This window comes from Cyprinus carpio, chromosome B4 (assembly GCF_018340385.1).
Source record: "Cyprinus carpio isolate SPL01 chromosome B4, ASM1834038v1, whole genome shotgun sequence".
Taxonomy (NCBI): Eukaryota; Metazoa; Chordata; class Actinopteri; order Cypriniformes; family Cyprinidae; genus Cyprinus; species Cyprinus carpio.
The window spans coordinates 12,288,722-12,307,138 of NC_056600.1; the positions used below are offsets into that span (position 1 = coordinate 12,288,722).

The 18,417-nt window shown below is 36.5% G+C and overlaps 1 protein-coding gene across 1 annotated transcript in view; it reads left to right on the forward strand.

Moving 5' to 3' along the window:
* Positions 1 to 18,417, forward strand: part of LOC109078958 (exocyst complex component 4-like) — a 114,389-nt gene that overhangs the window by 25,476 nt on the left and 70,496 nt on the right. The window contains exons 8-9 of the mRNA XM_042722782.1: positions 3,933 to 4,078; positions 4,301 to 4,389. Of these exons, the coding sequence (XP_042578716.1) occupies positions 3,933 to 4,078; positions 4,301 to 4,389 (235 nt within the window). The remainder of the gene's footprint in view (positions 1 to 3,932; positions 4,079 to 4,300; positions 4,390 to 18,417) is intronic.

Sequence of the window (18,417 nt, forward strand, 5' to 3'; positions counted from 1 at the left end):
AAAAAGAAAAGAAAAAAACCCGGTTTGGTGCAGAATCAGTTTTTACTCAAAAATTGCTTAATTCAATTTCACAAATAATTACTTGCGCATTCAACTGAACTTCTAAAGTAGACTGAAGTAGACATACTCCAATAATATTTGTTTTTTATTTGCAAACTTTGAAAATCATTTATACAGTCTAGTTATTTTTATTTTTTTTTATTGGCTCCTATGTTTACCTTTATCATAATTGTCATTTAAAAGGACGAAAAGTGTTTTCACTATTTACATCTTTTAAACATTGCTTCGGCTTTTTTACGATTTTTTTTAAGCAGTGGTGGGCCTTCTCTGCTTGCCCTATAAAAAAATTCCCCTTTTGTTCAAAAACATCGAATCTGATTTGTAACGAGCATTAGTGACAGAATCATCGGCCAATCAAATTTTGACGTTCCATGACAGCACGCCTTCCGGGACCAGCAACGTGCCCAGTGCTTCCCCCAGCCGAGGGTTGCTAGGTTTCTAAACCCACCCAATCGCGTTTCGAGGTGTCCCCCATTATTTGCAGTTCCAGGAGTAAATACACATGGGCGTGTTCCCCTGGTAAATTACATCCCAGGGGCTAAAATCAGCGTCACTGAGGTCGCTTCAACCAGCAGACATGAAAAACACCCGTGTTTTTAAGTAGCCCCAATTTGGCAACACTGCGCCCAGCGTTTAGTAGGGAATTTCCAAGCTGCTGGCGCCGGTGCCTACACCAGACCTTGTTGCCGATCTGCCTTTTACTAGGCACTCTTTTGCAGACAAAAGAGGAATAACTGAGAAAGGATAAACTACTCAAACTTAATTCGCTAACAGTGGTTTTGTTGCGGCCATTTCAAAGATTGCATCGATGAGTTGCTAAACTAGCACCGAGCACAACAAGTTATTTGTTTTATTAATATTAGTAACAGGACATGAGTGACATACTCACAGACTTTATTTACAAGTGGTGGCGATTGCTTTAATGATTTGACGAGTATTGAATCATGCACATTGTTATGGGGTGTATTGCCATGGTTGATACGGCTGTGGTGTGTGGATGTCCACATTTGTACATCTTTGTCTACTGTGGGCGCGTCGATTTTAGAGTGACGTGAAATGTGAATGACAGCTGGTGGATTACTTTTGAGATTTAGGTAAATTTACTCTGTTTAACCCACCCCCATTATTTAGTCTACTGTTGAAATTGTTGATCAGCTGTCATTGTCGTTTGAGAGCCTGTGTGCGGGCATAATATGTAAATTATATAACATATGGCTGCGTTAGCTGTTACAGAGATGTGTAAGATAGATGTGTAAGAGTATGTAGTTTACAGTTGCTTACTGAAGGCCCTGACTGAAACCCCACGGTACGCTACTGTTTTTAAATAATCTTATTAATATCAAGAAATATCTTATTTCTGGACCTTTAAAGTTTAGAAGTTTATTTTTAATTAAATTTACATTACATTTACATTTGTCACACCCCATTGGACTTTTGTTGTGTTTTCATTCCTCATGTGTTCTGTGTGATTTAGTTCAGGTGTGTGTCATTAATGACCCTCTTCAGCTCTCCTATTTTGTCAGGTTTCAGACTATTTGCATGTGTCTCATCATCCCTACCTCCTGCCTGTTCTGTCGTAGATGCATTCCATCCTTCCTCGTGCTGTGACCAACGCTGCTACATTAAATTTGAACTTTTTTGATTATTATTATTTTTAATGTTTATATATATATATATATATATATATATATATATATATATATATATATATCTTGTTTTTTACTTTATTTTACATTTTTTAAAATTCTATTAATTGTGTACATTTGTCTTTTTTATGCCAATGCCAAAGACAAATTTCTATTGTATGGCACATTGATTGGATAATAAAGCATTAAGTAAAAAAAAAAAAAAAAAGGAAGCTCCATATGAAGGGAAATTGAAAATGTATTGCACTGTACTACAGGAATTTTGTAATTTGCTTTGCTGGGATGAATTTGCTGACTTGTCACTTTCTAAGCTCTCTTGAACATCTCTCTCCATCTGTTCCCCTTCCTGTGTTTACTGATTTCATCATGAAATCCCTCTCTCTCTTTCTTTCTTCCACCATCCATTCATCCTCCATGGTTAATTGCCTGAAAGTTCCGTGTTCCCTTCTCTGATGTCACTGAAGTGGGTCCAGACTCCTTCATCAGGCAAACGCTGGCATTTAATTAAGTTGGGGGTCTACATGCGAGACCCGCTTCATCACTGGATCAGATGGGCATTAGTAATTAATAATCTGACAGGAATGTAACGGGCTGGCCGGATTGGACTTGTCTGTGGGTTGAGGAATGGCTGTTGATGAGGCTTCCCCTCCTCTCATAGACCGTTCCCTTCTTATCTCTGTTTAATTATGCTATTATCAGTCAGATGTAGTTCCATCTGTCCTTTCCTAATTCCATCTCCACTTTGGACTGTTTTGCAGCTGGGATTTAGAAATAGACCAAGCAAATTGCTTCAGTAAATTATGGAGCCGTTGGAAAATGGCTTGCTAATTTGTGGAAAAGTTTACTTGAACTTCTTGTTCAGTCCTCTTGCAGCTGTTTGAACCTCCCTTAATGGTTATGGATAGTGTTGAATGGGATATTCATGAACTCGGATGTGCAGTTTTAATCAGAGTTAATGGGTTTGCTGGCGGACATGGCAGGCTTTCGAATTTACACAGACAGCCGGGAAAGATGGGCCTGAGACAGACCTAGAAACAGATTGGTTCAAACTGATGCAGTTAAGTCGTTCAATACAAGCGCTATACATAACTTAACTAGAAAATGTATTTTAGAGCTTACAAAGTTAGTGTTATGAACAATATTTTGTGTTTAAATCTCTGTACAAATAAATCAGAATGAATTGAAAGTGTGTGTGTTTTTTTCCAGGTTTATACACTACAGCTCAAAGGTTTTGGGGTCAGCAAGATTTATTTTAGAGGAATTATTAATAATTAATAGAAGTTATTATTAATCAACAAGGATGCATTAAATCAATAAAAAGTGACAGTAAAACATTACATTGTTACAAATAAATGCAGTTCAACTTTCTGTTCATCAAAGCATAATGAAAAAAACTGAAACTGAACTGTTTTCAACATTGATAATAATAAGAAATGTTACTTGAGCACCAAATCACTATACTAGAATGGTTTCTGAAGGATAATGTGACAACTGAAATATATTAATGTCTATATATATATTAAAATAGAAATCAGTTATTTTAAATTGTAGAAAAATTTCACAATATTACAGTTTTTTTCAGTATTTTTCTGTTTATTTGTTTAAATAAATGCAGCTTTATTGATCAGAAAAGATTTCTTTCAAAAACAGTCTTATTGGCTCGTGACCTTTGAACAGTAGTGTATATTTATATCATTAATCTAATAGTGAGTAGAAAACAATATGCGATCAGCTTCATACAGAGTAATACATTTTTTAGTATTTAAATGACGATAAATGATGAATAATTTAATAAATAAGTTTTAATAATTTTACATTTTTTATTGTACATTATTTCAATTATAATGAACAAAAAAAATCATGTTTTTTTCTCACAGTATAAATGATTCTGTACATGCATGAAATAACACAGCTGCCTTTATATTTAGTCTTTTTGCAAGTGAATCCTCTCATTTGGGTGTTCTTGGCATCATAAAGTTTTTAAAAATCCTTGGATTAAATGACCATTCCATCCCTATTCTAAACCCGTTCGCTTATGTTTACAAAGTGCAGTGCTAGCAAGTGCTCTAATAAGTTGTTTATCACTATCTGTTTAGCACGTCTAGTGGAACAGCTACTTAAAGTGTCGAAAAGTGAAATGAATTTGGATGTTTAATGTAATGTATAACTGAATAAACATTAGAATACTGCATGTGTCAGTCAAAACCGGCTCTTATGCTCTCTCAGGTGCTGCTAATGGACTACCTGGATGTCAAAAACGCCCGTAGCGCTGCAGAGCCTTCCGCCCAGCTGTCCTACGCCAGCACCGGCGGAGACTTCGGAGCATTCTTCGCCAAGAAGAAACCTGTCCGACCTAAACAGTCTTTATTCAAGTAAGTTTGCTCATGCAGAGTGATTCAGGAATTGAATTGGAATAGGAAGGGTTACAGCAGACAAGAACCACATGAATAGACTGGGTTAAGTGCCTCATGGGAAACCATTTTCTCCTTGCTCTTGGGTTTACAACCCACATTTGATTTCAGGTTAAACTAAAATGAAAACCCTTGACCTGCTTTCCTACGTGATCTTTGACCTTTGATGACTTCTTTTTGCAGGTTTGAGTCATCTTCTCATGCCATTAGCATGAGTGCGTACTTGCGAGAGCAGCGGAGGGAACTCTACAGCAAAAGCGGGGAGCTGCAAGGTGAGCGAGGGGATGGAGAGAAGCTGAATGCAGGGGCTGGCAGGTGCAGTGTGAATAGGATACAAGGAGTGAATAGGGCTATGATGGAGAGGAGCCCCTGAAGTCCTCAGGGTGAAGAGTCGCTTAACCTTGTATCATTCACCTGTTAGAGTTGCTTCCTTTTGTTCAGCGTCTCTGTGCTACACACACACACACACACCCCACTGGAGTGAGACAGACATGTCAAAGAGTGTCTCTTTCTCTCCCCTCTTCTCTCACTCTTCAAAATGACCTTGCAGTTTCAGTCAGTGGTGCTTGACAGTTGTGTGTCCCTTCTTGTTTTTCTTTTCCCTTTTTTTCTTCAAACAATCCCTGTGAGACACACACTCTGTGAAACGATCGAGAGGGAGCACAAGGTGTTAAGAAAAGAGAAGTGAAGGACACAGAGGGAGAGAGGTGAGAGGCAGATGCTTCTCGCACCATTCAGAAGTACAGACAGGGTTTTTTCTTGACAAAAAGTTTCATACTCCTTTTCAAGCCACAAGTTTAAAAAAAGTGAAATAAGACACAAGAAATACTCTCGGCCTTTCTGTTTCTATAAGCTTTTGTGTTTCTGGTTGTATAGGGGTTTTAAAGGAATAGTTTACAAAAAAAAAAAAAAGTAGTATTTTGCACTTTATTTTGCAGTTGCATTATTTTGCGGTTTTATTATTTTTCTTTGTAATTATTAATTAATTAATTTTTTTCGAGGGTTATTATGTGGTTTATTTATTTTGTATACAAATTGAATAAATAAAATTTTTATTTTGCTATGTATTCATTAGTTTACTTTTTCCATTATTGTCATAGTACACACTTAATTTTCATAGTTTAAGTATTTTTACATTTTTCTCCTCTCCATATATATATCCATAGAATAAATGGAGACTTTGGTAGGGACCAACTGTCACTATTATCTAGTTGCTTATTAGCATGCCTATTATTAACATATTGGTTGTTTATTAGTACTTACTGTATAAAGCACATATTCTACATGACCATATTCTACATCCCTTATCCTACCCAATACCTAAACTTAACAACTACCTTACTAACTATTAATAAGCAGCAAATTAGGAGTTTATAGAGGCAAAAGTCATAGTTAATGGTCTGTTAATAGCGAGAATTGGACTTTAAAATAAAGTGTGACTGACTTTTTTTGTGAACTGTCCCTTTAAAGGTGTTGCTTAGAAATACAATATTAGTGTCAACTTTGCAAGTGTACCACCTGAAATTTTCTCTGCGGCACTGCTGTTCAAGTATGATTTTAACTGATAGCAAACCACCAATTACAGCTGACCCGTTGGGCTCAAAAAGAGTAAGATGAACGTGAAGATTAACATTAGATAAGGAAGTAAATGGGCTTCTAAGACTCTGACGGTGTTCCTTCAAATGCTTCAGAAGTGAAAGAAGGCGAATATTTGATTGCTTGAGCACCTCGCACCACCAAATAGGAGATGAGATTTCCACTGTTCATTTGTGCCATCACAATACAGGCACAGTGTCTGTCGCCTGAAAGGGCGAGAGGAGATTGAAGGGATGAAATAATTTAACAGACGGAATAAGTCGAGTCAGTAGAGGGAGGGTGGAGAGAGTTGAAAGTCATTGTTTCATTACGTGGGCAGAGGGGCCATTCATGGATTTCTTAGGGAATAAATTAGAAAAATGACAATATGTATTGAAGCCGACACAGGAATGTTCCATATTTTAAGTAAGTTTGCAACTTCACAGACATTCAAGCCTAAAGCATTAGTGCTGGGAGATTGTCGGACCTGACTTAATGGTTGTAAAATATATTAATTAAATAATCCATAAATAAGCAGATCCCGACCTCTCAGAACAACCTTCACTGCCTTTTAATACATTGTACATAAAGTATGTCACATATACACAGGCATTTCGTATAATATCAGTTTTTTGGACAGTTACCATGCAAGGCTGAACTGTACAGATGTTTAAACACCTGTGCCTTTGCAGTGGCACTTTCACCAGTAGGGTTGTAAGTTCATGAGGATTTGATCTATTGAGATAGCAAAGCACTGTACTGCTTTCCAGTGACATAAAATGGTAAAATTCTGTAAATAAAACAGAACTTCACTGGTCTTGGAGCAAAACGGCTTTGTCAGAGTTGCGTGAGACTGCAATTACTTGCGAGTGCGATGTCATGTGGAACGTCTCTGAGTGAATGTGTTTGTAGCAGTCATTATAAACCGCATTCAGAAGCTCTGTAGCTTAATTACAGCTTTCTCTCCTCCAGCACGACTCCTACAGATCAATTAATCCTCAACTTCCTTCTGAAGAGTTCATTACTGCTTCAGTGCTCTCCTCATTCTTTCTCTCTGGGCTTTTGCATATTTTTCAGACAGGTACAGTGGAGAATAACAGGAAGATTATGGGTAAAGTGAGGGGGAATGGGATTGGACGTGTTGCAGGCTGAATTTGAATTTAAAGCACCCAAATAAACACCAAGGCTCATATTAACTATTTCACCACCTACTTTATATGTTTTAGGCCTTTGGATCATTTTTAGTCTCATATAGTGGACAATGAGAGGAAAATAAGAGGTGAAGTAAGAGCTGAGTGGGTTCAAAGCATGTTGGAGCCTGAACTCGATCATGCAGTACTCATATGGGCACTTAGGCTCAAGCAAACTCTTTCTCCTTCCACTCTCTGTGGAAGGAGAGTGGAAGGAGCTTTTCCATGATATTTTAGATGGGTGTAGTGAAGAATAAGTGGAAATTTATAGTAAAAGTAAGCAGAAATGAGACTGTAGCATGCTCCAGACTGACTCAATCTTGCAGCAGTTTCTATTTAAACCATGTCTGATATATTATGTGATTGTAATATGTTGCAGGCTGAACTTGCATTTCTTGCAAATGCACCAAGGTTCATACAGTATGACCTTTTTTCCGTCCAGCTTTTTGACTTTTGCATATTGTTTTAGATGAGTATAGTGTAGAATGAATGTAACATTGTAGAAAAAAAGTGAGCAATGGAATCAAAGCATGTTGCAGGCTAAACTTTTTGCACCAAGGCTCTTTATTCCCCCACTCTCTCAATTTAGTGAAGCTTTTGCCTAGTTTCTTTTTAGGTATAGAGGAGAATGAGAGGAGAATTAAATGGAGAGTGATCAGAGCATGTTGCAGGCTGAACTTGACCTTGCATTTCTTGCATTTGCACCAAGGCTCATATGACCACTTTCTTTCCTTACTCTTTTCATTTTTGGGGGGCCATAAGCTGTTAGACAACTTTTTAGGCGAGCATAGTGGATATTATAATGAGTGGAAAAACTAAAAAGTGAGCAAGAATGGGATTTGAGCATGTTGCAAGTTTAACTCGAACTTTCATTTCTTATATGTGCACCAAGGCTCAAACAAAGCATTCCTCCCCCCACACTCTTCATTTTCCAGGCTATTGCATGACTTTGCAGACAGGTATAGTGGAGAATGACAGGATAATGCAATCTTATAATGAAATCAGAGCATGTTGCGAGCAGAATTCAAATTGCATTTCTCATATGAGCAACAAGGCTCAGTGTGCAGCCCCACAAAGTATCTGAACACTTAATCTGCACCTTGAGAATCTGTGACTGACTATATTAGATATTGTTTTCTATTGTATATATGATGGATCCAAGAGTTATAAAGCAGTATGTCCTATATATAGTCCTATGCATGTCTCATTCCTCACATCTCCCACAAACCTGCAGACTAAAATAAGCAGAGATAGAAGAAAAAGGAACCAGAAAAGCTCATTGCGTGTTGGGCAGGGATTATCACAAAGCAGGGAGATTCTTCTTTTTCTCTGAACACGTATACAAATTGAGTTTTCTCCTCTAGGCTTACAGCGAGAGGATAAAGGGAAGGTCTTGTTTATGCATGATGCTGGTGTTCCCCAGAGAGAGCGAAAGAGAGGTGGATCACGGTGAGTGGCGGGGCTGTGGGCGGAGGAGAGTTGTTGTCTGTCGTTCTGATTTGTGAAGCACAATAGGGGTAGGAGAGGTGCAAATGGAAAAATCCCTCACCAGTGGAGTGAGGAGGTGTATATGGGGGTGTGTGTGAAAGTGTGTGTGTGTGCGAGTGTATGAGCTCTGTCAGATTTCTCTACAGCAATGAAAGTTGTTGTGTTTGTGGATGGTGTTAGACTCACTAGCTTTACAGGCACTTCCAGATAACTGGCTTTCTGTCCCAAAAAAAGCTGTTTCTATGGAACCTTTTAAACTTTTCAAAGTCAAAGTGCTGATTTAGGTTTCACACATCCTAATGGAGACTAAATTCTGGATCAGCACTGATACAAATGGTGTTTCATAAACTGCACCTTTGCAGATAGTTATTCAAATATGTTTTAAGCTTGGCAAATCTTTTTCAAAGTACGATTTCATTGTTTACTTTAATCTTTTCAGTGATTCCAAGAGTATCATCAATAGTTGAGTTGACTTTGCAGTTCTGATATGTTGTTTTCAAACTTGAAAACGTATTATGTTGATGTAACATGTAGATATGTTGATTTAACTTTAATATTAAGATATTGGATTTTGACACATAAAGCAAGGGAAAGTGATGAATATGTCTTTTTTCCTTCTTAAATATACAGCAGCATGCGTAGTTTCTTTCCTTGTAACAACTCTTTTTGCGCTTTTGTATCATATGACTTCTCATATAGCACATTAAGAAACATAAATAAATATTCTGTGACTTTTGCGAGGAAGGATTGTTGTAATACTGAATGTGACACACAGATGCGAGGGACAGATGCTTCAGCATTTGTAAATAAATGAAATAATTATATGAATAATGTTAATCGCTCTAGTTATTATCGCTCATGTGCCAATGGTGGCACGCATGTGCATTATCTAACCCTAGCTGAGTGCCAAGTAATAATTTCAGACTAGGCATAGCCTATTTGTCAAGTGACAATGACAGAAAATTCTAAATGAAGAGGAAAATTAGATATGAGTGTTGTTTAATAGGTAAAATGATTTAAAAGTAGCTAATTCAAATACAAAAGTAAGTGTTTATGCTGTACTTTTTTTTGATCTGATCTTTGCCGGATATTGGTGGCCTTGACCTTTCTGTTTCTTTCTTTTGTTCTTTCTTTATTCCATTCATCCTTTCATGCTCTTTCTCTTTCCTCTTGACCTTTTATTTTTGTAGATGTTGATTAGCCCCATATCCTCTGTATTCAGCATTGGCATTTCTTAGCATCTGTTTTAGAGCACCAAAGACAGCATGCAATCAGGCATTCCTACTGAGAGCCACAGAGCGAGAGAGAAAAGACGAGAGAGACAGAGAGACGCTACAGGGAGCATTGTTAGGTGTGATTGTTGAAGAGGGACTTCACTGTTTGACACACAATCAAAGCATGTTTGATGGACATCGACGAGAAAAGGTCACAAGTTTGTTTTCAGAATACAAAATCTTGATGAAACACACCTGAAAATACTTCAAGAGACAATGAGATTGATTGTTTTGATGGTTTTTGTTTATTTAGACGTGCTTAAAGGGATGTTTCACCACAGATTCACTCACTTTTCTTTCTTGGAACAAATGGAGAAGTTCTGAAGAATGGTAATGCTGTTCTTTTCTGTACAATGGAAGTGGATGGGGACCAGTTGCATAAGGTTGAAAATGCTCCATAAAGCATCATAAAAGTAGTTCATACAAATTGTAAGCTATATTCCATCTCCTTTAAGCCATTTAAAAGCTTTGTGTGAAGAGCATTATTCATTGATAATTTTTTATGTTCATTATGTAGAGAAGAGCAGATTGGACATGGAAGAAAGTAAGTCAATTAGGACTCAAAAGACAAGAGAGTGCATAAGTGATGTCATATTTAAATTTTTTGGCACAGCTATCCCTTTAAGAAAAGTCTCTGAACTTCACAAGGAGAAATAAGCAGCATTAGCTTGAGGAAATGGCATTGTTACTGTATGTCACAGGCTGTTAGCATTGTGCCTGATATTCTGTTTGTGTGTGTGTGTGTGTGTGTATTGAGCCTGATGATCTGTGTGCTAAATGAGGCCTGATGGAACCCAGAGACTCAGAAGATATGACACTCCAGACGCTGCATGAGAGCGAAGCTCTTTAAATGGCACTTTAAGCAAAATGACTTGTGTATTGCCCGTGTGTGTAAGAAAATTGATAAAATATCATCTATCGTGTGTATAGTTCTGTGGCTGCAATCTTGATCATTTCTTAAACACCTGATTTATCTTCATAACTAGAGAACCAATAGATCTGGCTGGAGTCTTTATAGCCACAGATGCTGAAGCATCACGGATCTACCTGCATCTGAGGAAGAAAGGCTGCGGGAACCAGCGATAGAGAAATGAGCAATTAAATTACTCCTTAATGCTGTTGTGGTTTTCCTTTTGTTCTTTCATTTTATTTGTTCCCTTGGCTTCTCATCCGGCACTCCAAATTGAATCCAAACAAATAAGAGCGGTCGCTTATGCCGGACCACCAGCTGTGGAGCGTCAGCAGAACACTCCAATACACACTTCATGCCAATCAGTGTCCAGTGCTAGTGTGTGTGCTGGAGTGCTGTTTGAGCCATTAGGACAGCCTCAACATATTTTGCTCTGTAGTTAGAGAGATTGTTGGTTTTCATTCACTAATTTATCATGTTATCTGTCCTAAAGCATGTGTCTGTCTGTCTGTCTGTCTGTCGTTCTGTTTCTGTCTGTTATTCTATCTGCCTGTCTCTTTATGTCTGTCTATATGTCTGTCCTCCTTTGTTAGACTGTCACTCTGTGTCTGTTTGTCTGTCATTCTTTGTCTGTCGTACTGTGTCTGTCTGTTTTTCTATCTGTCCGTCAATCTATGTCTGTCTGTCTGTCTGTCTGTTATTCTCTGTCTCTGTCTCTCATTCTATTTGTCTGTCTGTCATTCTGTCTTTCTGTCTGTCCATCTGTCATTCTGTCTGTCTGTCTAACAGAGATTACTTCTTTTTTACTCTTTTCAAAGCAATGACTATTTGATACTGTAAATTACACAGTATCAAAGGCTTCAAATGTACATCATATCATCTATTGATGTTTAACTACAATATGAATCAGTCTTAATCAGTATTTTGTCTTGTTTTCCTGTACAAATGTCTAAACACTCTTTTAAGACATTTACTTGAGGAGCAAAATTAAGATATTAAGGAATTATATTGGTGATTTTTCATCCTGTTTTAAGCATAAATCTATTAAAATTTGGCGAGGTTAATAATTAAAGCAAGAAATAAATGGGCAGTCGTGTAGTAGGAAATCATCTAAAATCATCAAAAAAAAAAAAACATAAAAATAAAAAATATAAAAAAGTAAATTATTTTTATATTAAGATGTGGTCTCTATAAAGATTTTTTTTTTTTTACACAATTTTACTTTGTAAGTAATTGATCTTGCCTTAAAGATGTTTAGATATCAAGGATATAAATATATACGTTATCAGATAATATTGCAGTTGGTTTAACCCAAGGTCTCACTAGGGTCATATCAACGAATTTGGCAAGCAGAACTCATAGTGAACCAAAAAACTCTCATCTTTAAATGCATGGTCAGTTTCGTATGCTTCTGCTGGCTTTGAGTCACAGATCATAAAGTCAAATACTGAAATTCACTCAACAACCAAGTTCCGTCACATTCACAGAGCGGAGCAGCAGTCAGCTGGCGCGTGGTCTAGTCGGATGCTTCATGTTCAATCTGTTTCCCAGTAATTTTATAGCAGAAGCTGATTAGGGTTGAAACAGCATTACGGCCCGTGATTGTGTTGTTTTTTTCTTAGGGGGTGGGGGCTGTGATGAGTGGAGTCCTGAGGTGGATCTCATCACAGACACATTATTGAATTACTGCAGTGGTGAGATGAGATTGGCCCATGATTGGCTGAAATGGATTTGGAGGGTAATAACATATCAGTGGTGCTGTGAGTATTGACGGGGAGATGCTTTCTTGCTGTTGCTTCCTCCTTCATGAAGTTGAATTTAGATTTTATGAGACCAGAAGTAAATAGCACTTAAATGTTTGGCTAATAAAAAATGCGCTGTTTAAAGAATTTGAGGTTGAACGGTGAATAACAAGGTAAAGAGAGTGCCGATAAAACTTTTTATTTGCATTTCTGAAGTTCTCTGGCTTGTCTTAAGGGTAGATTGTTGTAGCTGTTATCAGACGGAGGGCAGACGTAATTACAGACTTTGTATGAGTGAGCGTGTGTGTTGTGTGTTTCACAACCTGTGCTAATTTTAATCATCGAGCCAGTCATCACCGTGGCTGTCACAGGCTTGTTTACCTTTCATTTGGGAACTGTGTGATTGAAGGAGAAGTGGTTGGGGGGGGGGAGGTGAAGGAGAGGACAGAGAACAAGGGTGGTGATGATGATGATGATGATGATGATGATGTCTGGATGGGTGGAACAGCCTTTTAAACACAATCACAATCACTGGCTCTCTGATTCTCTAAATCAGTGTAGCTTGAGAGGGCAGCAGAGACCCTTCTCAAATATCATGTTCCTGTCCTCCAGTTACAATGAGACTCAACAGAGGTGGCCTATGGGGGAAAGAGAGACAGAGAGAGCGATGGACAGACGACACAACCAGAAATGGCTAATTAATAATAATAATGGCAAGTGTTAAGCGCAGTGTGAGCGCCTTAAAGAGAGACAGACAGAAAGAAACTATTTACTTGCAATAATTATAACACATTTAACCATAGTCTTCCTCTTTAGTTTATAATTATTACTAGTACAATAATAATATTTTTAATTTATTCCTTTTCTGTTTCAGTTAAATTGGTACTTGTGATGTGAAAGAAAGAAACTGTGAGTAAAGAAGTATATTGAAAGAGAGCCAGACAGGTCAAATAAGAGGGTGTGTGCTATTATGGGCATGAGTGTGTGATTTGAAGTGGAGGGGTTGACTTTATTTTCTTTTTGGTAATGGAGTCAAATGAAGCAGTAGTGATGGCTCAGTAATCAGGGCTGTTAGATGGAGGCCAGATATACCATTATTTTTAGGGAGGAGCAGATCGTGGTCAATCTAATCAACAACTTGACTTTATTACCTTCACTACCTTGCGTTTTTGACCTTGTGAGACATCAGTTGGTGCCAGAGTTGTTTCAGTAAGCATGAAAAAAGTTGGATTTGTAGACTTGTATAGATAAAGCATAAGTATTCAGGACTGGCTGGACTAAATATAAACATTTCAAGCTGAATATGTAATTTGAGTATAATTGAGAATGAATTCAAACCTGCGTCTGCTGGATGAGCGCCACATCTTAACTTGTCTTGTGTGTGTGGACTAATCACTATGGATCTGACAAAAAGCAGATTGTTTTTCTCTAGGTGCAAAGATTCAGAGCTTATCAAAAATTGATGTATAAAAGCATCTTATCCGAAACTAGGGGAATTGCCCACTATGACACAATTAATAATTTATGCAACTCTATTTTCACAATTATGTATTTGTTCATTAATTTGTTTAATTGTCATCTTGGTGCATTGTCAACACACTGAGCTGGTGGTCTCAGCTCTCTCCTGGCCGGAAATATTGGAATATTGTCCCCTCAAATGAGTTTTAATAATAGAGGAGCCTCATCAGAAGCCAATCAGACATGAAGACATGGCAGAGGAATTATAACCAGGCCGACTGGGAAGTCATGAATTATTGAAAATTGGCCTGTTCTTTTTCAAGTTGGAGGTTTCTGCCTGACAGCACTGATTGGCCACACACGCACACACCTGTCGATCTTCATTCTATTTTGCTAGAAGAAACCTGGCAGCTGGTATGGGTTTGTGCTGTGTAGTCTGTCTGTCTGTGGCAGCTCAGCTGATAACTAACCCATGGAGACCAACCCAGAACACTGTACAAACAGTGAACGACAAGCTGTGCCTTGTGTTTATGTGTATTTTTTTAAGAATGTGTTTATGTTATGGGAAGGCCTCGTCCGATAAAAAAGTATCTGGACACTTAAGCCAAACTTAAAAGTGTGTAAGTGTCATTGCGTTACTTAACAAAAGATCAAAGCACTTTACTATTATTTTAAATGAAGATAGCATAAGCACACTTCTCAAAAAATGCATTAGGTTTTATTATTATTATTTAATGATTAATTATTTATTTTTTTAAACTACAATGACTCAAAATAATAATAATTTATCATAATATTTTTATATAATAATAATGATATTTATTATTATTAATTTGATTGTTAGTTGTTGTTGTTGTTGTTGGTGTTATAATAATAAAATACTATAATAATAATAATAACAATAATAATACATTCTAAAACATTAATGCAATAGTAATCAAACAGTGCATCTATTTTAATAATAATAATAATAATAATAATACATTCTAAAACATGAATCCAGTAGTAATCAAACAGTGCATCTTTATTAATAATAATAATAATAATAAATAATATTGTAAAACAATATATGCACCTTCCAAACTACTCCTACTACTACTACTACTATTATTATTATTATTTTTATTATTATTTTATTCAATAGATACACTATAAACACAATATGCAAAAAATGTAAATTATTAAGAATAAAATTACTATTTGTAAACAATAGGTGCACTGTTATTAATAAATGTAATTAAATAAAAACGGTATTCAACAACAACAACTACAACAACAATAAAAAAATAAAATCTGAGGAACTGGATTGTAACATAATTCATAATTCATTGTAACATAATTCCATTTTGTTTGATATTTTGCATCTAATACAGTGACATTCATAGATACCTTAGTTTGACTAAAGAGTCCAAATACTACAATACGAAGCCACTTTATATTTGTCCTTGAAAGTTTTGATGAGAGTATAAGTGTTATTTCTGTGTTGCACATTAACTGGTCTGCCACAGTACTGTGTCATACTGCAGCGGGATTGATTTTGTTGTTGATGTCCTCAGCAGACACACATAGTAGCTGGATCAGAGTTGACAGTTTGGTTTACACAGCCAGTTTGCCTCCAATATTGACATACACTGTAAATGAGTGATCACCAATCTGTTGCTGATGTTTCTGTCACACAAACATACACTCTACAGCAGACTTTCCAGCCTGATTGCATGACCTCACACACTGACATGCATTTATTTCCTTCTCTCTCTCTCTCTCTCTCACACACACACAGACATGCACGGATTGAGCCACTGGGACGGCTGCTGTTAGAGAAGGCACTACACGTTCCTCGGCTGTAGATCCGGGCAGGGACGTAGTACATCTCAGATCAAACCATTTCTAATCAAACCCACAAAAGTGTAGCTAATGCAATTTCACTAAGTCACTGGCTGGCTTGATTACATGGGGGCTGACATGAGTGGGAGGTGTGTGTGCATGCGCATTCACACACTTTTCACTCATCAAGACTGACTTGCCCAATACGTGCACTTTCTTGTAAGCCGCTTTGGTTAGAGAGCATCTGCCAAGAATAGAAATGTAAATTTGAAGTAAAGGCGCATACCTTCAATCCTAGATTAGCGGTATTCACGGGGGACCAGGCTATAACACCTCTCATACACACTCGCATCATTTTATGAACACATAGATTATCAAAAGAAACACGTTTCAGCATAATAATAAACCACCAACAGATGTAGAGGCACATAATAATGAACTGGACCAGCTAACTTGTCACCATTTGTTCACATTTGTTTGGATTTTGACTGGTAAAATGTTGGAATAACTTGTTAAACTGTTGTGAATGATTGTTTAGATTAAACATAGCAGATGTTAGCCGGTTGCTTTTCCAGTCAAAGTCTGTTGTGCTGACAGCATTTTAATGGACCTTCATTAATATGTACTAGAAGGATCTGAATAATGATTTGAGTCGAGCCAGGCTGGCAACGGATGACATTTTCTCCTCTGTCTTTGCCATTAAATGTAACTGCACAATCTGGATGCGTAACTCTTTGACCTGCTGACTATCACAGCTTTCATTTATGTGTTTTTAATTAGTGGTCAACTGTTTGGGTTTTTTAATGGCTCATACTGATATCTAGAGTGCAAGGTGGTGTATGATACAATTTAATGATAGCAAATGAAAGACACAAAATTGTACAAATTAAATTGAGCACTTGTTTTACACAGTATTTACTCAAATTTCATTAAGAATATTTAAAAACACTAAGTAGATAGTAGTGTATATATATATATATATATATATATATATATATATATATATATAGTATATATATATATATATATATATATTCATGAAACATCCTTTTCTTTTATTATTAGTATAATTATTACTACTTCCACTGCTGCTACTACTAATAGATTTATTATTAGTTTCTTATTTTCTTTATGTATTAATAATAATAATAATAATAGTTTTTATTATTATTATTATTATTATGTACTATTATTATTATTATTATGTACTATTACTACTACTAATTACTTTTATTAAAATACTACTACTAATACTTCTACTACTAATACATTTCTTATTAATTTCTTATTTTCTCTATTTATCAATAATATTCATAATAATAGTTATTATTATTATTATTATTGTTATTGTTATTATTATCTACTACTACTGCTACTACTAACTATAATTCATATAATATTAGGGTAATATAATATTTTCTTAATTTTCTATTTGTTTATTAATTTTTTATTTATTATTATTAATAGTATTATTATTATCTGCTACTACTACTAATTACTGTTATAAATATAATAGTGTATTTTCTTAATTTTGTGAATGAATGAAATAATGTAATGAAATAATGATAATAATAAAAATTATTATTATTATTGCAACAAATAATAATTTTTATGTTTTTAAATTAAAATAATAGCTGGAAATTGTACAGCTATATTGTAACTTGTGACAGCTGTAAAGACCTCAAAAACATCTGGTAGAAAACTATGGCATATGCTGCATAACAAAACAATTTGTTTATAATTTCAATCCAGTTCATTCCCACAATATTTGACAAAAGCTCTCACTATTTTCATTTGATTTCGACCTACAGTTTTTCCTCCCTTAAACTGTTGAATTTATACCTTTTTATCATACAACAGTTTTCATTACACTTCTCTCTTCCCATCGCTTGTCTAGGTCAGCGTGTGCGGTGGCAGCTGTGTTTTCTTGTTTTGCTGATGTAATTGAGTCTTAATCGAATTAGCGGGAGAGAGATTGGAAATATTGAGAGAAAAAGAGAAACAGGAAGCTAAGGAAGACGAAGATGAGTTCCCTTTCCAGAGCAACAACTTTGAAAAACAGCCAGAGCTCCAACCAGAAAGCTTTTAGAAAGGATAAAGAATCCTCTTGTCTTTTTAATGAGAAAAAAGGGTGGAAATAAAATAAAAGAGAGGGAGCTTTTCATCAGAACGTACTTCATGAAGAATCTCAGGAAGGTGGAAATGACAAGAACAGCAGCGGGAGGTGCGTTCGAATGCTGGACAGGTGCACTGCAGGGTTTTTAGTGCAGTGAAAGGTGAAGGCATTTCTCATTTGAAGCACGCCCTGTCTCGTAAAACAATGAACACAGGATGACTCTGATTCCAGCCCTTCGATTAAACCCAGTGGGTCTGAGATCACAAAGTTGGAGACAAATCATACACTCTTTTGCTTCACTTGTAACTCCACGGCAGACCAAATCCATCACACATGTGCTTTATGGTGGTCTGGCATTAATATTTGTGTTCCTGTGCCTGGACTCATTTCCCATCCCCTGGGCAAGAAATCTCATGTAACAACTTACTGATAAAAGCAATTAAAGTGATTCTCCACAAGGACCTGTGTGTGTGTGTGTGTGTGTTATGTGCACATGAGTGTCTCAGATGTGTGTGTGTGTGTTTCCTGCATAGTGTTTGTCAGGATAGCAGTGCCCAGGCTTAGTGCTACGTAGTTACAGCAGTCTCTCCAGTGGCAATCTCAAAGGGCTGTGAAATTTTAATGAATAACATTGTCACAGTGCCAGAGAGATGCCAGTGGGCCGCCGCTGTGGCACTTCTATTCACCGACCGATGAGGCCACGCACACAACTTGTGTCCACCC